The sequence below is a fragment of the Choristoneura fumiferana genome, chromosome 24 (genome assembly GCF_025370935.1).
Source record: "Choristoneura fumiferana chromosome 24, NRCan_CFum_1, whole genome shotgun sequence".
Lineage (NCBI taxonomy): Eukaryota > Metazoa > Arthropoda > Insecta > Lepidoptera > Tortricidae > Choristoneura > Choristoneura fumiferana.
Window position 1 is genome coordinate 2,961,790 of NC_133495.1, and position 24,018 is coordinate 2,985,807.

General features: G+C 38.8%; 1 protein-coding gene across 2 annotated transcripts in view; it reads right to left on the reverse strand.

Moving 5' to 3' along the window:
* Nucleotides 1-24,018, reverse strand: part of fus (epithelial splicing regulatory protein fusilli) — a 122,413-nt gene that overhangs the window by 13,283 nt on the left and 85,112 nt on the right. For both annotated transcript variants that reach the window (XM_074106702.1, XM_074106703.1), the window contains 4 exons: nt 5,875-5,985; nt 5,186-5,318; nt 4,090-4,227; nt 3,344-3,559 (listed from right to left, as the gene is read on the reverse strand). In XM_074106702.1, the coding sequence (XP_073962803.1) occupies nt 3,344-3,559; nt 4,090-4,227; nt 5,186-5,318; nt 5,875-5,985 (598 nt within the window). The remainder of the gene's footprint in view (nt 1-3,343; nt 3,560-4,089; nt 4,228-5,185; nt 5,319-5,874; nt 5,986-24,018) is intronic.

Genomic DNA, 24,018 nt, shown 5'->3' on the forward strand with positions numbered 1-24,018 from the left:
TTTTGTTATACTCGAGTCCAGAATTAGGCGCAGCAACTTGACAGCTCATTACACAAAAATGTATTATTCCCTTCATACCCTTCCCTTCCCTTTATGCACTTCGGTTTAGGGTACTCTTGACCTGGCCTTTTTTCAAGACGTCCCTGATTTGGTCTTGAAACGCCCGCCTAGCAAGCCCTTGCAACACTTTCATTCACACTCGCCTCATACACTTTTTTCGTCAATCGTTCTTCATTCATTCTCTCGACATGGCCAAACCATCTCAGCATACCTTTCTCAATTTTTGACACTACATCTTCTTTCAGACCACAACGTTTCCTTATCTCACTATTTCTTATCCTGTCACTCAGTTTAACTCCTATCATACTTCTTAACGCTCTCTTAACCCTTTTAATAATCTGATAATTTCACTATGATTTCCTTGACAAAAGTAAGGGGTGTCAACATGAAATTAGTAGTAGTAGCTCAAAGGTAGGTTTAGTTCGTTCGACTGTAGGTACAGTCAGCATCAAAAGTAGATGGTTACTTTTGTACTTTGTCGTTTTACAGCCACGTACTTAGCGCCATACAATATTGACAAATGCGTTAATGTGACAAGAGTAAAAAAGTAACCAGCTACTTTTGATGCTGATCGTACTCTTGAAGAATATCCCTTCGTTTACCATAATTTTGTAGATAGCTCATTTATCATAATTGCGTTAGCCATAATACATATATGAATGATATAGTGCGAATTTCAGGGTTTTTTGCAAGGTCATTTTAAAGCATTTATGGTGGAGGTTTGATTAGTTTAATAACAATTAAAAATAAGTAGCAGACTTCATGACAAACGATAATTAAGGAAAACGATACATTGTTCAATATAGTTACTACTTTTATGAAAGCTCGTACCTCAAAATCGATAATTTTTTGAGTCAACTTTATGAACATTTTTGATTACATTTTTATAAACCTTAAATCTACATAGATTTAATTATTCCTGTAGGTCATTAAAGCAAACAATATTCTGAAAGCTGTAGTTAAACCTGCATGTACCACTTACCTACTGGCTCTCAATGGCTGGCTAGGACATTATAACGTTTTTTTTTTATAGTTGATAAACCATGTAAGTAATCATTCAAATCACGGACATAAGAAAAATTGAAGTACAGTCAATTACAATTAGAACGATACGGCCGAGATTTGCGCCGAACGATTTGGCCATATCGATATCTTTGTAGTTGACTGTACAACGAAACCATAAATTAAAAAAGTAACAATTGGTTAATAATAAAGTGATAAGTAAGTAAGTATTTGATAATGATTTCTTCATTTAAGCGAAGCGCCGCCTAAAGCTTTTCTTAAAAATACATATTGCTTGAGTATCTTCCCTGTAGGTCTGTACAGATTTATTGAATAATGTTTTTTCATCGTATTTTGTCGGATAAGTCCGTATTTATATTGCTTTCTCTTTCTCAATTAGCTTCAATAAATTTCAGTAAGCTAGTTGCGAAAACAAGATAAATACGTACATATTCAAAACATTATTCACTTGATCGGTATGTCTTTGTAAATTATGGAGCAGTTTCAAACCGGACACCGCGTATGTGCTCTAAATGAATCAGGTAGAGAGGTGCAACAATACGATAAGAAACCCTAAATCCATACTAATCCATACTAATATTATAAATGCGAGTGTGTTTTTATGTATGTCCGTCTTTCACGTCGAAACGGAGCAACGGACCGACGTGATTTTTGGCATAGAGATAGTTTATGGGCCAGAGAGTGACATAGGCTACTTCTTATAACAGCGCCAGATAACTGAATTCTACGCGGACGAAGCCGCGGGCAAAGGCTAGTTCATATCATAAAAAAATCTACTAATAATATAAATTCGAAAGTTTGTTACTCCTTCATGCTAAAACGGCTGGACGAATTTAGGTAGATAAAATTTGGTAAGTAGATAGCTGTACGTCTGGAATAACGCAAATTTTTTATCTCGATATTTGCACGAGATCGGGATAAAATTTCAAAATCCCAACTCAAAGATTAGAGACATTAAATTTGACGTTAACAAAATGCAGGATGTAATTTTTGGGAATTTAATAAAATCCCGGAATTTCAATTCAACATTCGGATCATATAAAAGTGCGAGGCCGCAGGTTTTTTTTTCAACCTGTATACTCCATGTGCTGTAAGTTTTCGCGAATAGTAAATAAATGTTTCTTTATTTCTTTCAGGTAAAGTCTAGTATATTAATAAAAACGAAGGAACGATATTCCTTCGCCGCCACCTCTGCCCCCCGATAACATTATGTTTCTGGTGGCGCTGCACGCTATAAACGCTCAGAATACCTACGCCGATACCGTTATCGACTATAGAAAATTACCTACTTGGTTGCTGATAAGCTTAGCAAATAGAAAACTACTTTTTAACAGCTTTATTTATTCGAATTGGGTCTTGATAGATAGATAAACATTTGATTTTATTAGTTTAGGTTGAGCACACACATTTTATTTTTAAAACGGAAGGAAAGACGAACGAATTCATGAAATAATCAATTTTTAAATAATCTCGTAAAACCCGCGTTTAATTTTGATTTCTGTCCCTACCGTGGATCGAACCCGGGACCTCAAGCTTCGCAATCATGTTGTCTAACCACTGGCCTATACGGTCATTAAGCTATGAAAAATACGCCAAATCGAAAAACACAGGATCGCGGTGGATGCGGAAAGCACAAGACCTGTCTGAATGGAGAGCCTTGGGGGAGGCCTATGTTCAGCAGTGGACGTCTTTCGGCTGACATGATGATGATGACACAAAACACAGCAGGGCTACTACGAAACTCGAAAGTCGAAGTTCGTATCGTACCGTCCCTCTCTCTCTAGTATTAAATAGTGTAAGTGTCGGAGGGATCGCACGACACGAACTTCGAGTTTCGAGTTTCGTAGTAGCCCTGCAGGACAGGAGGAGCTCCTATAAGAAACCGATGATAATTTCTTTATTAAATACTAGCTGTTACCCGCGATTTCGTCCGCATAGAATTCGTTTATCGCGGGAAAAAAACTCTCCTATGTCCTTCCTCGGTACTCAAACTATCTGTATACCGATTCCCTTCTAAATCGGTTCAGCGGTTTAGACGTAAACAGGTAACAAGCATACTTACAAACTTTCTCATTTACAATATTAATAGGACAAGACTGGGGCGATTTAAGCGCTCGTAAAAATACCCGGATACCAAATTATAAATCAATCCGACCTCTGAACGCGGATCAAAATTAACCTTTTTTTTTACCTACAAAATTTAAAGCAAACAATATACATATACCAACTAGGAGGCAAAATAAAAGCTTGTCATAATAACCTGTTGCACTTCAGCAGTAGTAGAGCGGAAGAGTTCGATGTACCGCGCCCCTATAAGCTTGCGGTGCCTGGAGAGAGCTTTGGGCGCGTCCTCTTCTTTGGCGAACAGCACGAAGGCGTCGCCGGTGGCGCGGCCGTCGGCGCGCCGCACGAACAGCACGCCCTCCGCACCGTCCAGGACTTGGACGGAGTCGTCGCCCGCCGAGAAGAACTCCAGCTGGGAAACGAAGGGGTTTCAGCATCATAACAGTCATTTTTCGAGCGGCTGTTCCGTATTATTTTCGGGGGCATATTTTTGTTGACATCGTAGAAGATTCTGTTAGTTTCCAGGTTATCTAGTAGAAGTACAGGACATCTAAAAAATAATCGAAAATTTCATCAAATTCTACAGCCAATTCATTAAAAAAATTACCACGACAATGGGGGGTTGCAAGCGGGTTGGCGGGCGATAGGATGTAAACATTGCCAAGAAGACGCTGCTGCCCATCTTCTGGTATTTTCCTTTAACTGGTCTGGGGAGTCAGAGCCAGTCAGAGGTTTGTGTAGCTTTCCTCACGATATTATCCTTGACCATGCAGTTCGTGGTACGAATATTCGCACATGAATTTCGAAAAACGAGCTGCGAGTCCGGGTTTGAAACACGAGATCTTCTGCTTGAGAGGCCACAGGTCAAACGACTAGGTCACCACGGCATCTTCAAAATCAATGTATGCGCTAAGGTAAAAATAAGGTGGGTAGTAGACTGACCACTTGCGCCGGCGTCGCGTCATAGGGCAGGCCGCGCATGCGCACGATGACTTGCGCGCCGCGCGACAAGAACGCCAGCGCCTCGCAGGTGGTGCCTCCCGCGACCGAGAGGAAATCCTCGCCGCTGGCCCGGTACACCTGGGGGGAGGATGGGGGCTATTAGTCTAACTGGGTAGTATGGCAGTTTGCTCTAACGCTGATGATGGGTGAAGTATCTTAAGTCAATAGAGTCGCGTAATTTGTAATTTATTTGAAATTACAATGAATAACAGACAGACAGATTTAAAAAAATCGAATATATACATATTTTTGTAACTTTAGCCGTATCGATCTTTTTTTTTATTTGACTGGATGGCAAACGAGCAAATGGGTCTCCTGATGGTAAGTGATCACCACCGCCCATAAACATCTGCAACACCAGGGGTATTGCAGACGCTTTGCCAACCTAGAAGCCTAAGATGGGATACCTCACGTGCCAGTAATTTCACCGGCTGTCTTACTCTCCACGCCGAAACACAACAGTGCAAGCACTGCTGCTTCACGGCAGGATTAGCGAGCAAGATGGTGGTAGCAATCCGGGCGGACTTTGCACAAGGTCTTACCACCTGCAAAACGATATTTTATTAGTTGATTGATTGTACACTGTAGTTCTCGCCGGCAGTTTGAACAGATATGTATATACGTTAAGTAAAAGATGTAAATTTACTGTAAAATTCATCATCAGTCGGAAGACGTCCACTGCTGAAGAAAGGCCTCTCCCTTAGAACGCAACAATGAACGGCAACTCGCCACTCATATCCACCGGTTGCTCACAATTCTCACGACATCGTCAGTACATTTAGAGGAACTTCATCTTCCGGTTCGCGGTCGCCACTCGAGGACCTTTCTCCTCAACAGTTATCTCTTCGAGTGATGTGGCCCGCCCATTGACACTTCAACTTGCATATTCTTCGAGCTATGTCGCTAACTTTTAGTTCTTGGGCGAATTTCCGTATTCCGGATTACATCGCGCAAAGAAACTCCAAACTATTCTCTCGGCGACTCTTCGATTATTGACCGAGAATACAATAGATAGCTAGTATTTTCGGAGTCTTACCTCAATGTAACGCGGGCCGATGTGATGCTTATGCCTCTTCAGCGCCATGTCGCGATGCTCCTGCGACACGAACCGCACTAGCGCCTCGCCGTTGCGTCTACCCTGCGGCGACAGACAGAGCGCTACTCCACCCCTGCACAAACGAAGGATCATCAGCGTGCATTGGATCCATTCCAGGGTAGGCAGCTACTAGTTTGCGACCCACAACAGCAGGGTCGTATAACCCTCAATGTACATCACAGGTCAATCAGTGACTACCTGACAGCACACGCAATGTAATGCCATGCAAATCATGCCACATTTACGTTGGGTTAAGTGAAAGAGGTCAAGAGGATGGCTCCAAGGAGGAATGAGTGGAAGATACTCCACCAAGAGTGTAACTATTAAGTTAAAGTGAGCTGACAAATTTTAGGCTCAATATTCCACATCCACCGCTTGACATAATCCTTCCCCAAAGATCTTTACGGCCCACACATAGCCACAGTCAGGGCTGGCCTTTGCCATCCAGGCGCCCCGGGTGAGTCATGCGTTTGGCCCTTTTAGATATGACAAAAGACAAAATGACAGGTCGTGTTTGGTTGACATACTAGAATAGGTACTTATTCTCACTTCTAGTTTCTTTTTCATCCGTTTCCAGTTTTATTATACTACCTCAGAACACTACTAACAAATTTACAGAACTGACTTACTTGGCAACATTGAGACCTCGGAAGAACTTGGCAATATCTTGATCGGAGGACTGCCAAGGCAAGCCGCGTGCGCGCACTATGCAATTGCCGTCAATTTCATCGTCTTTTGAACTGCAACAATCAAACAATAACATTAATTAATGAGCCAGCATATACGTGACTTGGAGAAGGTTATGACCTAAATTGGTATATATATGGAATTATAGGTACATGTCCTAAAGTCATTGGAGTATGCTCTTTGCATAATTATTAATTAATGTTATAAATAAGTACAATAAATAATATACTGAGCGGCAAAACATCCGGCCCCCAAATGTATGCAGTAACAAGAAATATTGTATGTAGAGTAGGCCAAATTTATGTTATCACGTTTTTAAGTAAACAGTATATACCTACTTAGTAATATTGAGTTTAACTTGCAGATATTCGATAAAGCGCACCTTGCTTTTCTAACTCAGTCATTGAGCAAACGGCAACGGCAGATGACTTTAACGTTATTTTATACTTTTTAGTGATGAAAGCATGGTTTTTGTTTTTTTCTATACTATTTTTTTATTTCTTCCACGAAGGAGAAGCCACCCTGTGGAGTCACTTGCATTAATATCTCCCACAACGGAGCGAGCAAAAATATCTGACACGTCATACCGGGCCCTAGTTATACTTATAGTCGTATCAGATATTTATCATGCTTTGTTGTGTCAGATATTGATATTGGTGCTGGCGACTGTACAAATTCTCGGCGCAATATATTGTCACTATAATTGTTTAAGCAGCTCAAGATAGTGGTTGCCAACTACCGATAATTGAAGACAGATTAAAAAAATAAGTTAATTTTCAATTGATACACTATTTGACACCGATTTTTATTATCATTATCGGTAAAGATACTAGAAAGTGAAGTAGATTAAGTATAAATAATTCGTGTTTATATAGATCTAGTCTCGACCACGTTTTTAACACATTACTCGTATTATGAACCATATTTATATAATTTATGTACGATTCCTCCGAGATTCCTAGTGCCATTTCAAAATACAGTTGTTATTTGTAAAATTATACTCCTGAGCTGATTATTTTTTTGTTTAATAAAAATTATAAGTACCATATAAACTAACTACCACCAAAAACTAAGACAACAATTGAACATGTGTTTAACGTATATCAGTTAGTAGAAAGTTTGAAACCTTAACAAATTTTTCAAACCAATGTTTATTTGTAGTAAATGTTTTTTCGTATTTTCATTTTACTAATTTAACTAAAAAGCCCCTACTTTCTTAAGTACCTAGTATATTTAAAAAAAAACCGTCAATTTCGTTCAGAAACTCGAGCGGCGTGTCGGCTGCGCGCGCGCCGCTCGGAACAATGCGCAGGTCACGCTGAGAATGCGTCGTAAAAGTCGACCTCGGCGCCGATAGTGTATCAGTTCCAGGTTGAAAAGGCTGAGGCGTTTTGCGTTGATTTTTAATGGCCACATCGCAGTCATGTGATCGGGATGTAGGCAAAGCTCGGAGCTTGATAAGTTACACTACATTTAATACAATAATAAGCAGGTATGATTTTTCGAATTCCGTAGTCAGTCCCTCAAGGGTCCCCTTCGGAGGAGGCGGCGACGCCGTCCCCCTCAGAACACCACACCCACCCACTAGTTTAACCGATACCGGCACGTCCCGGGTAGGTTTCTCTTATCAGACCTCAACCTGACAGAGTTTCTTGTTTGTACTCAGTCAGGACTTGACAGTCTTTCCGAAACAATAAAGTACTTATAAAAAATCAGTTTGCTTGCCAAAATCGCCCTTAGTGTCCAAAGTCCGAGGTCAGCTCAATAGAAGCACCTTGGGCATACCAAGAAAAACTACCCCTTGCTGAGCGGCCCGTCTGGCAGCTCGCCCACACTCCGGTAAGCTGTAAAAACCATCTGTCTGAGGCTAACAGCAAGTCAGTTAAAAAAAAAGGGACCCTTATATTTTTGCTATGCCGTCGCTATGTTCGTCCGTCCGTGGCTTAGTTTAAGGCACTGTTAGTGCTAGAAAACTGTAATTCTGTATGAATTGAGTAGGTGTACATCAGGGATACAGAGTCCGCGGCCCGCAGGCCGTACGTGGCCCGCTGTAAATGTGTACCATCAGCCAAATAAGTGGTCTATCTATTTTTAAACAAGTTCCTATCAAATGAATAAATCTCTTAAGTCGAACTTTCAAGTTGGCAGACACGTCTATTGGCATTATTGTATTGGGGCATGCAAACGATTATCAACTTTAGGGTGGTAGAACACATATTTGGCTGATGGTACATGTGGCCCGCCAGTGACCTGATAGAAATAGCGAAAACCTATCGAAATTATGATAATTAAAGTTGTTGATAAACTGTGAATGGCTAGCACAGCCCACAGGACCGGGCAAAGTGACGTGAAAATTAAGAGGGCTTTACTCTTACTCAGGGTGGATGTGGGCTGATTGGATTGATGGAAGTTATTTTTATTTGCTGCGTGTGTCCTGTAGCTCATAATCTGCATGTCCGAGTAGCACCTGGTCCTAATAAGTCTGTTAACCACGCTGATAAAGTGGTAAAATACAATCAACAGAATAAATGCTGCCGGGGACGCCGGGTAGGTATTGTGTCCGGCCGTAAGTGTTCAATTGTATTACTTTATGTCATTGAATTTGTTTATATTACGCTATTACACAATCATATCATTAAATTCGATTTTCTAAGTACCTATTTATCCATTATCTTATGGCATTATTCCGTAAATAATTTCGCAACACACGAGTATTATAACTTTTACTAACTGTTGCCCGCAATTTCTTATGCGAAGAACTGTGAAAGGTAACAGACAAACAAACATGTCTTTGTTTTGAAAAAATGACTTTCTGCTAAGTTTCTTGCGGCGCATTCTTCTCGGCAACGATGGTATTTCTGAAAGCGCTGGTAGTATAAAAAAGTGACATGTAAATAAGTTTGTAAAGAGCTCTTTGCGGACTACTACAGATTAAAAGTTTTGATTTTGAGACAGAGCTATCAGTCCCATTTATAATATTACTAGCGGACCCGGCAGACGTTGTCCTGCCCGAAAAAACACTACATTAAATTAAAAGTATGATAACATAGCGGGTCCAATTTATTTAAATACGTTCATTAATTTGAGGGGAGAGTTTATCGTATCGAGACGGGATGAACATGAACATTAAATGTTTGACAGTTACGAAACCCATGAACATTTTGTATGGGATTTTTTTTCGTCAATTTTCCAATGTTTTTTAATGCTTATTATCCTATTCCTGACGAAGACAAATCCAAAAACACAAAAATCATATAAATTTGTCCAGCCGTTCTTGAGTTATACCTACCTAAATGGTGTACTTAACTAACACTTTGTTTTAGGTAGGTATATAATAATATATTCGTAGATCCTGTATTAATATTCGTAGGTGGCGGTATTCGAGCGAACATTATACTTTTCCCTTAAAGGGATAAGTTCGCCTTTGTACTTACATATATTCTCATTGTTTGTCAATTGTGTTTGTTTACTTATTTTGTACAATAAAGAGTTTACATACCTTCACATAGATGCAATTGTAAAAAAGTCTCTAATAAAAGGAGTAAACATCCCATAAGTTTAATTCAACTGATAGAGATAGACCTAATTTATACGTGTGCGAATTTAGCAAAGCCTCGATAGAACTTATTGACAACACGAACTTTTTGATCGTGTATCGGTTAGGTTAGGTTAGGTGATAAGTGTACTAAAACTTATTTCTGAACGCTTCCGAGTCTTCTGTCACTTTTGACATAGCGTTCCCGCTCTTCATCCGTTTTGCAATGGCGGCATAGCGACTTTGACAATTACTGGGAAAATTTAACTACGGCTTTAAATGTCAATTTTGTATTTTTTTCAAACTTTACATAATTTGATACGTACTGAAGGGACATTATTAAATGAGGTCCCAGGCATACTATAATAAAAAGACAAAGAAAATTACTTAAGCACATAGATTAAGGTGAGTATGTGAACAATCCCATGGACACAATGTCGGCGCAGGCGCAGGATTCATAACACCGGACAATGCATGTTGCGCGAACGAGCGGCGCAAAACAACCGTACGTGTGCTGGGACGGTTGGATAACATTATACATAAATATACTACCGATCGCTCGAAGAATATGTAAGTTGAATTGTCAATGGGCGGGCCACATCGCTCAAAGAACAGATAACCGTTGGGGGGAAAAGTCGACCGACCACGAACTGGAAGACGAAGCGTTGGCAGACTAGCACTTAGAATCCTAACCAGTGGTCACGCAAAGTGGTCCGCCAAGCCATCGAAAAAAAATACCCTATTTATTTTCGTCAAAAGCGTTTTTTCCGAACTATGAGCGCCCGTGCCAGAGAACAAAAACATCAAATGGTCCCTCATCCATCACTGACTTGATGGACTGCTGACGACAACGTGAGAGTAGCGGGCAACCGGTGGTTGCAAGTGTCGAGTTGTCGTTGGTTGTGGCGTTCTAATGGGGAGGCCTTTGTTCAGCAGTAGATGTCTTCCGGCTGATAATAATGCTGATGATATTTTCTACGGGATCATGGGCGTACCCAGGTTCTGGGACGGGGGGGGGGAGGCAAATCAAATTTTATAAGCACCTATAGTTAAAATCCATGTACGGGATATTGACTTGATCAACTTTGATGAACTCCTGATATTGCGATGAAGTTATATTCATCATGCATATCTCTCACTCTCATCGTTCAACAAAAACTCGTTACAGAATAGACTACTGGGTAATATTACGAATGCGAAAGTTTGTGAGTATATGACGTATGAGTATGTGAGTATTTGACTACCGGATGGCCAAGTGGTTAGCGAACCTGACTACGAAGCTTGAGGTCCCGGGTTCGAGATGTTTGTATGAATAATACGAATGTTTGTTCTCGGGTCTTGGCTGTTTAATATGTCTTTAAGTATGTATTTATCTATATAAGTACCTATGTTTATCCGTTGCCCAGTACCCGTAGTACAAGCTTTGCATAGTTTGGGACTAGGTCAATTGGTGTCGTGTCCCGTGATATTTATTTTTATTACCTATTTATATATCTATGTGTATGTTTGTAACGCCTTCACTCTAAAATGGCTAGACAGTTTGGACGGATTTGGACGAATTTGGTATGTAGATAGCTGGGCGTCTGAAATAATACATAGGTTTGGTACTTTCATCCTGATATTCCTCCGAGATTAAAATAAAATTTAAAAATTGCGACCGCTAGGATTAAATCGACTAGGTTTTTGATTTTTGGGAATTTAGTAGAATACCAGAAATAAAATTCGACTGATGGATTTATATATTTATGTGAGCGAAGCCTGGCTAATAATATGGCTTTTTAGCCACGTGCGCGGTCGCGGTTTAGCTCGCGTGACTTATAGTTCTGTGGGTTTAAAAAGTAAATGGACTTAACTGTGTGTCGAAATATTGGGAACTCATCAAAGGTAATTGCGGTCAATATCCCATAAACTCGTAACTAATAATGTCTAGCGTAATTAACCGTGATTCATGTAAAGCTGTTATCTTTTTAACACTTTATTAGCTTCACTTTCAACCAACAATGTTATCAAATCTTGGAAGTCAATTTTAACCTACTTCCTGTGGTCGGATTAACTTGCTGTGTACCGGTAGGTACCTATAGGTAGTTCCCACGAGAACGAAATAATACAAAATAATCCCACTAATATCACAAATACGAAAGTTTATAAGTCTGTTCGTTGGTTTGTTTGTTCACGTCTAAATCGCTGAATCGATTTAGATGAAATTCGGTGTACACATAGTTTGAGTACATATAGGACATATGATAGTTTTTATACCGGAAAATTGTATAGTTTCTGCGGGATAGTGGTAATCGAGTGCCACGCGGACGGAGTCGCGGGCAACAGATAGTATAATATAATACTCGAGCTTACCCGCGGCTTCGCATAGATCCATAGACTGATAGTCTGACTGCAAAGGCTCATGCGTTTACATACTTAATGTTCTGCTGAGCCCTTTTTGGTATCCTGACCTAGGTGCTAGTTCTAGTAGTTGATGGTACATAGCCACTGATATGGTAGTTGACTTGAAATTCCAGGATTTTACTAAATTCTCAAAAAATACATCGTGTTTCTCACTGACGTTGCATTAAAACAGCCGTGCAATTTCTAACTCTGGCTGTGTTTCCACCAGAGATGTGCGTGGGAACTGCAACCCGCGCCCTCTCATTCTGATAGGCTTGTTTCCAACACTGGGATGCTAAAAGACTTGAGATACCATGATTAAGGTCGCAAACTAAACTTCAGTGTTTTAGGCTTCGTATCCACCAGAGATGTGCGAGGATGTGTTGCGAGTAATGTGTTTTTCATTAGCCAATAGAAACGCTTCATTTACCTATCCTCGCTCCACTCAACTGTGTCCACTAGAGCTGTGCTGTGCGAGGATCGGTACCTAAATGAAGTGTTTCTGGTTGTTCATGAAACACACATTCCTCGCAACACATCTCGCACATCTAAAAGAAAGAAAGAAAGAAAGAAAACATTTCTTCGTGACAAACAAACATAAGAACAATCTCTCTGGTGTAAACGCAGACTAAGCCCAGCAGTTATTATTTCGACTTTAAATAATTGACTCTATCGAACCCTATAAAAGAAGACGTTAAGCTATAATGCAGGGAATTTAACAGTATCTGCACAGCTTACTAAAAAAATGCCTTTTATTTTTCATAATTGTGATGTATGACCAGATAGCCTAGCTAATTTTGCCATTAAATCTAGTAATGCACGAGCCAATTCATACTTCACCACGCTATGACAATGACACAATCAAAACCACAGTCAATCGTAATCTACTACATCAAAAACAATATCATTCTTCGCAACCTCGTAATGTGTTTGTCTGACAATTGTTATAATAACTTATTAAGTACATTATAAATTATAAATAGACGATAACAACCCGAAACTGTTAAGTTTCGGTTGGTCTTACTAGTATCATTTAATAATTTATCTGCTAAATCGATTAGCATATGTTTGCTTTATGGAATCGTTTTTGTCAAAGACTTTGTTTTATTTCCTTTTGTTCCCTTTGGAGATCTTGCTTATTTGATAGTAGGTACATTGAAGTGACAGTGTGTATGTAAGTGTAAAGAGAAACATTCGCGTCGAAACAAAGAGTAATTTAGTAAATAACTTTCGTAAAAGATTCGTACTTAGACTTGTATGTTTACGATATAAGAATTGAAACTGTTTTAAAGATTTTTATTTAACCATTTAAATTAAGCGATAGTTTTGTTGCATTTTCGAATGTTATTTTCACATAAGTCTTCAATAAACAACATAGAAAAGTTGAGAAACTAATTTATATCTCAAAAACGGCGGAACCAATATTTGTTATACATAACTAAAATCCACGGCAAGGAAATGTGATGCCAAAGACAGACCGACAATGGCGGCCAACTTTTTGCACCACGCCTCTTTTTGCGTGGGGGGTTAAAAAATCGGCTTATGGCTAAAGTTCACAGCATTTTAGAATAGTATTTAAACAAATGAGTGATACAAAAAAAAAAAACCCGAATTGATAGACTCCTCCTTTTTTGAAGTCGGTAAAAAATGGAGACTAAATGAGATCAAAACAGCGTGGCATTCTCTCCATACGCGTTCCTGTATGGAGCTGTGATTCGATCAATGTGTTTACATAAGATAAGGAGGTTGTGTGAAGGGCATCTATCGTGAGTTGGAAAATAACGGACGGCGGGCATTTCACTTCGGTTAGTACTAGGTACAGTCTGTTCAATATAGGAATGGACAGAAGGAAAATAGGCTCTTTATAATGCACGCTTGAGGAAGTTATTTAATAAATTGCATTTTTTTAGTATACGGTCTAAACTTAATTCTAATTAAAATATCGAAGACGTCAATATTAGTTTCAATTATTCATTGACTAGCTGTTGCCCGCGACTCCGTTCACGTAGAAATCATTGATATCCCGCGGGAACTATGCTATTTCCGGGATATAAACTATTCTATGTCCTTCCCCGGGACTTGTACTATCTGTATACCGAATTTCACCTAAATCGGTTCAGCGGTTAAGACGTGAAGTTGTAAGTAACAAACAAACATACAGACTTACAAACTTTCGCAATTATAATGAATATTATAGAGATTAACTTTGCTATTTTTCATATCATAATTTAAAAACAATAAAAAAAACTTATTCTATTTTGTTAAAAACAGAAACGTGTTCCTATAAAATACCTAAAGGGGCAGAGGTAAAGAACATTCTGCAAGAAACGGAACGTTTGTAATATTGTTAACTCAGGGAATATTCTGTACATTATTTTATTGATTTTAATCGCCAGTTTGGATCAAAATGTGATGAACTTTAATCATATAAGAATTGTTAACTTTTCGCAACTAAAGCACTGCAGTAAATTTGATGAAATTTGGAATGGAAAACAGCTTGAACTTCACGCAAAAACTACGAGTCCACGAAACACAGTTATTAAAATGAAATTATGTATAAATATAAATCGAATTAATATTATGGTAGCAATGTGTTATTTTGTAAGTACCTACATTAAGTATTGATCTACTTTTGTAGGTAAAGAACATTATGACTTCATAAAAAATGTTTAGAACCCCTTCTTCTGTGACCTTCTAGAATCCAATGTTATCCTGAATGGTCTATAGTATACTAGATTGACCTTTGGCTTAATTAAGGTCAAGGGTTTAGATCCGAAAATTAAACATAAAACTACCGTGAGACTCACTCATTTTTAATGATATAACATAACAAGAATTTTAAACCACATGCTACTTATATAGACCACTTTCTATTTAGACCAATTGCTAATTTGCTACTTAGATCAATGCTTTTTAGACGAATAAATCAAATCATTGTTGTCATTCTCGAGTATCGTATGTCGATATGTCAAATGCCTAGCGGGTAATTAGCGGACTAAACAAAAGCAGGATGCTAGTCGCATGTATCGCATTTCCACTCGTAGAATTTTTTAGTCGTTTTGTTTCTACCCGACTGCCCGAAGATGGTTTTTTTTTTAATTTAAGTATCACATTAGATTGGTCATAATTGTCGGAATGAAACAGGCTGTTGTAGGCTATGTAATATAGTTTAAAAAAATAGGCAGCCCCGTGGAAATCGAGTCGTTGTGGCACCACGCCACTGCCTTTCAATTATAATTAGGTACCATTATATTAAGCACGCTTGCTTTGTTAAAATAAGAATATACAAAAGCTGAAAACTGAGTACTTATGGCCCTTTGCTTCGTTCGGCACAATACTTCTTTTTTTTATTCATTTTTACTAAATAAGATTTACCAAATAAGATTAAGTAAGGTTGTTATTGTAATTTGTAATGTATGTTTTCTGCTGTAATTTTCGCAATTAAATTTAGCTATTCATTCTTTCTTTACAAATTTTATTTTTCTGTAACCTTTTTGTTTTTCCTTTTTGTACAATAAAGAGTAAGAAAACAAACAAAATTTTGCAAATTGACTTTTTTTTATAACAAACAAGGAACTAAAAGAATTTCTTTGCTCACCCGCGACCTTATAAGGTTATGCAAAATATGCGGGTTCATGCAGTTCCTCCACCCCCACACTGTAAGAACACACACAAATCACACAAAGCCATCTATCACCACCACAACACTACACTGACACGTTTCGAACTCAACCAGAGCTCATCTTCAGAGCAACATAACTAACTACACCATGCTACCAGGTTTTTTTTTTTGACAATTCACACCAATTGACCTATTTATTAAGCTAGAGCTACCATAAGGTCGCGGGTGCGCAAAGAAATTATTTTAGTTCATTGATATGGACCTCCGCAAAGTAATACCTGATTCAATATTTTTTTATACTTAACAAGTTTCCTTTTAACTATATATTTCAAAAGTTCAAAACCATAGTATAAAGTATCCAAACTGTTTATGGTTATGGGCGTTATGGCTAAAAGCCAACTCATTAAAGAAAGGGGCTAGGCCATTCAAATCCCAACTAGCTGTAGAACCTTTTCACAATAAACGAACCGGTGATTCCATTGATAAATAAATCGACGACGCACTGCGACAAGGTTACACAGAGGGTCTGTTTGTTTGGCTATTACAACTGATAAGGGTTCAGTTGTAGAAAAAGTTGAAATAACATCTGGAAGTAATCAGATTTCACACAAAAACGCGGAAACAAAGTGGATGAAATAGCCATGGTTTAAAACTAAAACGCTACAACTCTAAATAATCTAACTGAAATTGAGATTGTTTCTGGAATTGCTTTTAAATATACTTACGGATAAAATAGGTAGTACTTACTTACTTATTTTTGTAAGCTTTTATTTAACTTGTATGTTTGTTTGTATGTTTTTTTAGGTCAAATTTTGCAAGGTGAATTTAATCTCCTCCTAGTGAGCTGATCGACTTGAAATTTGGTATGGATATGGATATGCAGTTTGCACAACAATGCAACTACAGTCAACAAAAAAACTTGTATTAAAATCCTTTTTTAACCCCTGACCCAAAAAGAGGGGTGTTGTAAGTTTGACACCCATGTCTGTCTGTGGCATCGTAGCTCACAAACATGTTTTTGATGCGGTTTTTTACGTGAAAGCGAGTTTCCTAGTTGTGTTTCTTGGCTATGTTTCTTTGAAACTTTTAAAATGACAATCATGATCAGCACAGGAGCACAGGCCTCTTCTCAAAATGAAAGGGCTTGGGCCGTAGAACACACGCACCATTGAATTGCTTCGCAGGTTTGTGCAGGTTTCCGCACGATGTTTTCCTTCACCGTAAAGCTCGTGGTAAATTTTAAATGTAATTTCGCACATGAATTTCGCAAAAAATCAGGGGTGCGAGCTGGGGTTTGAACCCACGATCCTCTGCTTCAGAGGCGATAGGTCAAACCACTAGGCCACCACGGCTTATGAAATAAAATGACAATGTCGAGTATCTTTTAACTTTTGCAAGTTGGTTAGGTTATTTACAAAATTAGTTTCTTATAAATGGCAAAATATTGGAAAACTAGGTATCACAGCTTTAGGCTTACATAACAATAAATACTATCTAACATCCAAGACTAAAACGAGACAAATGGTCGGAAGACACAATTTTTTTTATCAAGGACTTATCTACTCGTCTGGTTTTGGCCTCAGGTGACCCCAGGGCTGGCACTTACCTCTCGCAAAGATTAGGAATAACAGTTCAGAGAGGTAATGCTGCCAGTGTCTTGGGGTCAATGCCTGGGGCAGAAAATTTGGATGACGTTTTTATTTTGTAACATAGTTTAGTTTATAAATAGTTTTAGTCTTGGATGTTAGATAGTATTTATTGTTATTTAAGCCTAAAGCAAAATATTTGTTTATTTAACAAATTAAAATCCATGTTTCGAAATACTTAACTGAAGTGCATTAGCACCTCTAGTAAATAACAATACCTATAATTTCGCATGTTACCGACCAGCGGCTGCATTTTTCAAATCAGCAATAAACATCGATTTAGCGTAAAACGGCACAAGTCCCATATTGCATCATTCGATTACCAAGCCTAAGAAATATGTGTAAAGTTTATAATTCAATAAGATTGTGGAGTGTTTGTGGTTTTTAAAGCTTATTAGTTTAAAACTGACGACAGCAAACGTGCCTGAACGTAACTGTCGGCTATGTGTCAGATTACGGTCTGGCAAAACCATTAGAAATAGTTTTAGGTCGTCATATTACCAGGAATGGTGGCGTAAGTATCAATTGTTGTTATTGCAACTTCTACACACATAATGTCACTTTTTTAAAGAGACTAAGTTGTGTAAATAATAAATAAGTCAACTGGTCATGACATTAGACTCTAATTTCTTGACTAGTTGTTAGAGGGTTAAGAGGTTTAATTCTATTTCACAATAAGGTCACTTTGTGACACCAACGTACAGACGTTTAGGTAAACACTATAAGCCCGACCCGCACAAGAAAAAAATCAGAATAAACGTCCCGGTGGTTTCCTTGATGAAATCAATAATAGCTTACTGAGACAAGATTGTACTGCAGGCCGTGCTTACGGCAGTTTACCTATAGTTGTTTGCACGTGTGGTAGCGGAGGTGCTAAGTACCTACAGGCCTAGTTCAATAATGGAGTCCTGTGCCCTTAGTGTAAGTTTTCGGTTACAAAATACGTCTCGATCGCGTTCGCGTTAAAATCTCAATTTATAAGGAAACAAAGACAGCGCCTCTAGCGGAACGTTTGCGATGTTCGTGTTTCCATACAAATTGAGATTTTAACGCGAACGCGATCGAGACGTATTTTGTAACCGAAAACTTACACTAAGGGCACTGAGGCCGTATTGACCATCTCTTCCTACCCTCGTCTTATGCAGTGTGACAGAAAGGAGTGGTAAAAACGATTGTAATTACAAGTGTCAATAAGGTCTCTGGTTGACACCATTAAAGTACAGAACTCTAATTAAGTATGGATTCTCTTAATGAGCGAGTCGCTTCTCTTTATGAGATTACTATCGGTAGCGCTAAGTATCTCAGTTCTCAGTCTCAGCTCAAATATCAACAAACGCAGTTCAAGTGTCTTAAATAGCACTTATATATATAGATATAGGTATATATGTGGTATATTTGTTTGAAATTGCTACTATATCTCACTGTAGAAACTCCGGAGCTAGGAACGCAATTCAATCTAACAAAACTTAAGTTATGAGTTTAACAACAGGCATCATTCGACGTTTCTTTCTTTTTGTAGTAATTTTTTCGTCATTACTTTAGCAATACACGGGAAGATGATAACCAAGTTTGTTTCTAATTAACTTTCAATACATTGCACATAGTTACAATAAACAACAAAAGAAAATAATGAAATGATTATAATAACGAGAAGTTCGAGTATCTTTTTAACCGACTTTTATCAATTCGGTTGTTTTTTTATGTTTGTTACCTCAGAACTCCGTCATATATGAACTGATTTGAAAAAAAAATTTTTTCGTTCGTCTAGGAAAGCTTTCAATTAGGTCCCATAACCACCAAATCAGGATCTGATTATTGGATTCTAAGGAAATCGAGGAAACTCTTCAAATATTGTAGTGGCACCTATGGTAATTTCGATATATTTAGTAGTAACTCGTGCATTTGCTCTTGAAAATCATCATTTGGTGAAGTGGAACTGATGATGAAGACCATATTTGACCAACGGAGCGACTACTCAATAACAAGTACTTCACGGGTTGAATTTCAATTACTTTAACACAGTTGCTAAGCAATTTAAGCCCATCGCAATGCATATGGTGAAATGAAAGGGGTGGTGAAGCACCAGGACTCCTCAATAATGAACGTCTCTGCATGGGAAAAGCAATTTTTCGTAAAAGGTGACGAGCAGTTGACAACTATTGTATCTTAGAGCCTTTACACTAAAATCCGTGGAAAAAAAAATTATGACAAAAATTTAACCAACTACAAAAAACCATGAAAATCATTTTCTACCAGTCTGAAGTCGGTGCCACAGCACGAGCCAGCAGGAGTATAGAGTCGTCTACCTCACCTACATACTATAGTATATTGGGCTTCGATCACTCCTGCTGGCTCGTGCTGAGGCACCGACTTCTGACTGTTTTTTTGTAGTGTTGCGCACAAGCCTATCAGAATGAAAGGGCGCGGGCTGCAGTTCCCACGCAGGCCCAGTGCCGAGTGTGATCTTTAACACATCATTGAATGGCTTCGCATGTGTATGCACGTTTCAAAACAGTGTCAACCCGTCGCCGTCGGCGTAAAACTCGTGGTATTCAAATGTATTCTCGCCAGGGCCGGATTTAGGGGAAGACGACCGGGGCTACAGACTACCTCCACAAAAGAGGGCCCCCACAATAGAGACTTAGGTTTTTTTTTCCATATTCCGACGAGTAAACACTTCAATTAGGAAATCAGGAAATCAGTAAAATCAAAATCTCAAATCGCCCTCATTTTATTTGGAAAATAGTTTGGGGGGGGGGGAGGGGGGCTACACTCCTTTGTTGCCCCAAGGCCTCTAGATCTCTAAATCCGGCCCTGATTCTCGCACGTAAAATGAAAGACGCAAGTTGCATCCCGAATCCCGATCCTCTGCTTGAGAAGCCACAGTTGACTGACTGACTGACTCATCTGTCAGCTCTTAGCCCCACTTTTTTTCCTTATCCTTGTATACTTATGTAAATTTCGTGACAATACAATAATCTAGTAGTGGTGTCCTGGTAGTCCGGCCAGGATTGTCTCCACAGGACGGAACTCTTCAACGGTTAATGGCATCAACTTGAAATTTGGTATGTAAATGTAGACTGTACAATATAAGTACAGTCAACAAAGAGTACAGTCAGCAAAAAAAGCTTGTATTAAAAAATATATTTTTACCAAAAACTTATTTCACTTTACTTTACTTTGACGACGATCGGATGGCCAAGTGGTTAGAGGACCTGACTACGAAGATTGAGGTTCCGGGTTCGATCCTCGGCTGGGGCAGATATTTGTATGAATAATACGAATGTTTGTTCTCGGGTCTTGGATGTTTAATATATATTTAAGTATATATGTATCTATATAAGTATTATCCGTTTCCTTGTATCCATAGTATAAGCTTTACTAAGTTTGGGACTAGGTTAATTGGTGTCAAGTGTTCCATGATATTTATTTATTTATAAAGCTAAGGAATATTCCAAGGATTATAAAAAACTTAAGCAAGCTATAATCATCAGTAATTATCTTAAAGCTATCACCCACTCACCTTCTTATCTCGACCGATATAGCCCAGCAGTCCCGAAAGCGTATCACAAAACTAACACTGGAGTCCACAGCCACACGTTATCGGGAGCACTTTAAACAAACGCCGATAAGAGAAAGACGTCCGAGCGGTGAGCAGGTAGGGGACGGAGTGGCGTGAAGGAGTGGGGCGGTCGGTTTTGTTGCGCGTGCGCTGGCCTGTACTACGAGAACTCAGTCCAAAGACTAACACTGTTCTTTTATGTAACACGCCTGTTGCCCGCGACTCAAGTCTGCGTAGAGTTGCTATCCCGCGGGAACTATGCAATTTTCCGGGATAAAAACTATCCTATGTCCTTCGCCGGGACTCAAACTATCTGGATAGCGAATTTTATCAAAATCGGTTCAACGGTTAAGACGTGGTAAGGTAACAAACAAACAGATTTACAAACTTTCGCATTTATAATATCGCGTCGAGATTTCGAAAAATCTTAAGAGTATATGATTCTAAAGTAGTATGCCTGACAAATTTTTAGTTTCTAGCTTCTCTGGTTTAGTGTGTTGTCCATGAGTTAAGGGCTACATTTTCACTGCAATTTGTGGCCGACCATTATTTACATCTTACTCTTGCGTACGGTGTCAGAGAAGGACGACCGCAGTTGCCGGCCACAAATTGCAGTAAAAAATGGCCCGTTTAGAAGCCCTTTACGTTGCTCTTTTTAACCCACGACGGCCACGACGCATTGATGCCAATGTCTGTCTGTCTGTCTGTGCATGGAAGCTCTCAAACGGATGGTCCGATTTCGATTTACGGTGGTTCTTAGCAAAGTTTTATTCAAATCGGTTCAGCTGTTTTTGAGATATTGAACTTTGGAATGACAATGTCCGGGGTTGTTAACATTTCAAAGTTGATTAGGTTATTAAAGGTGCAGGAGTTTTCAAACTGCACACGAGTGAGGCAAATATTCTGAATAAAAGTTAGTAGACTTTTTTTGACATTCATTCTGTAAAGACCACGCGATTTCCATGAAGCTGAATTGCGTACCAGAAAGTCGATTTTAAACTCACATTTGTCAAGTTCCTAATCGATATTGTGCTAGAAATATGAGTAGGACTTTTGATCAATAAAAGAACATGACAGTTTTAAGAGGCCTTCAGTATAAGAAACTATAACAATCACGCAACATAAATGAGCAAAGATTACAGTTATTAATTAGAACTGTAATTTTAACTCAATTGAACGACGTTTCTTAGCAGAACAAAAAACATTAACTCCAGGTAATTTTTCTAACCCACATGCTGCAATATTTAAATTAAATTACATTTTTAAGTAGCAATAGGCACGCATAATTTTACCATTGATATTTTAAATTGTTATTATTTTTCAAAAATCGGCTCCTGGTGTCAAAATTTTAAATAACATTAATATCTTAAAATTATGATGGTCTATCTTATGTGTTTAAGTTTCGTATAAAAAGTTGCCTCCGTGTTTCCGCCACTATTCGACCCTAACTCGACCCTGTTTAAGTAAACAATAAGAAAAATGCGATAGTCCGACAACGTCAGAAAAAGAGTTATTTAAGATCTCAGATTACAGAACAAAGGGCTTCAAAACCAGACTCCATAATTTTATTAACGACTAGTACTCCTGCCTAAACTAAAGTTTACTGCCGAGTACCTACTACGAATAATTCGTAGGCCTAGTAACTAGCTAGTAACTACAACTAATAAAGCTACGTTTTAGATTTTTTAATTTATGTTCCAATCCAAAAATGATATGTTGATACCGTTTACCTTTTTAGGCAGTCTGTTCGTTGTTAAAAATAGATTTAAGTAGGATTTATGTAAAAATATTCCAAGCTCACTTCCAAATTCCAACGGAGATGGCGTGAAGAACACACTGTTTACTTTTGTCACTTAAACCGTGGTACGGGTTGCGAGTTCGTGATATTCAGCCTGCCACTGCATAAGTCAGAAGGCAAGTAAGTAGGTATGCTCGGTGACATGTATATATGTGCAGTTTTATACGCCGTTGGGTCATATTTCCAATTGGAATTGCATGAGACACCTATCTACAAAATTATCATAATCGTCTCGTCCTATACCTACCTACTTCTTTTTTTTAAATTAGAATGGTAAACAATCTTGACGAGTATTTTTATTGAAAAAGGCTGTTAAAATAGCATTAGGTACTTATGAAACCAAAAGAGTGTAAATGACCATATTATGTCCGTCCTTTCTATATAGGTAGGTAATTGTTTAATTTTTGCTGTAACTTATTTTTCATCACACTTGCTCGTAAATAGTGTCGTAACATGCAGGCTACCTTAGATGCAACCCCCAAATAAAACCCTCGACCTTAATGTGCTGGTCATGAAACCCGTGGTCGGTAAATGAGTCATTGTCCGTACTAATTTGGTTGTCATGAAGCCCAAGGTCGGTAAATGAGTTTGTTACTGCATTGCGTGCAAGAGCGCGGCGGGCGCACGTCGGGCACATGCTGCGAGGGGGGGGGACTGGCGCTGCTAAGCGCTTAGTCAGCGGTATCGGCAATTTTTGAAAAAATATTAGTTTTCTTTTACAAATATACTATTTCACTCGCAAATGTGATGAAAAACATTGTATGTCGCACGGGCGGTACTAGAATTACGAACATCGACTCATTAAAGCCCTCAGTCTTCGACTTCGGGCTTCTAATAGACTCTCGTGCGTAATTTCTTATTTACCGCCCTTAAGACACAATGTACTATTTCAAGCGTTTTTCAATAAAAAGACACGTCAATCGCTTACCGTCTTTCTAATGCTAAGATAAACAAAGTGTATATTTATTTTACGTCGCAATTGCAGGGTACAGGCCACCTCTCAGAACGAAAGGCCTTGGGCCGTAGTTCCCACGCAGGGACAGTGCGGATTGAGGACTTCAAACACATCATTGAATTTCTACCATTTATTATTTTGATCTTCATACCAGATCTATTAAGGCCAAGGTATGCTTGGCAAACGACGCGTCACTTATCCTGCGATAACGCGTTTCTAAATACAGTCATAATTATTGAAATAGATCAGCTCATCATCATCATCATCAGCCGGAAGACGTCCACTGCTGGACAAAGGCCTCCCCCTTAGAACGCCACAATAAACGACAACTCGCCACTTGCATCCACCGGTTTCCCGCTATTCTCACGATGTCGTCAGTCCACCTGGTTGGAGGCCTGCCAACGCTTCGTCTTCCGGTTCGTGGTCGCCACTCGAGGACTTCTCGACTCGAGGATTTTTTTGAGGAGATCAGCTCACTCACATATTAATAGTTGAGGTATGTCCGACATGTTTCGAGCCAATCCGTGGCTCTTAGGCAAAAATGTTTTCGTACTCGTAAGTCCGGCTGTATCTTCTCTACAAGTCA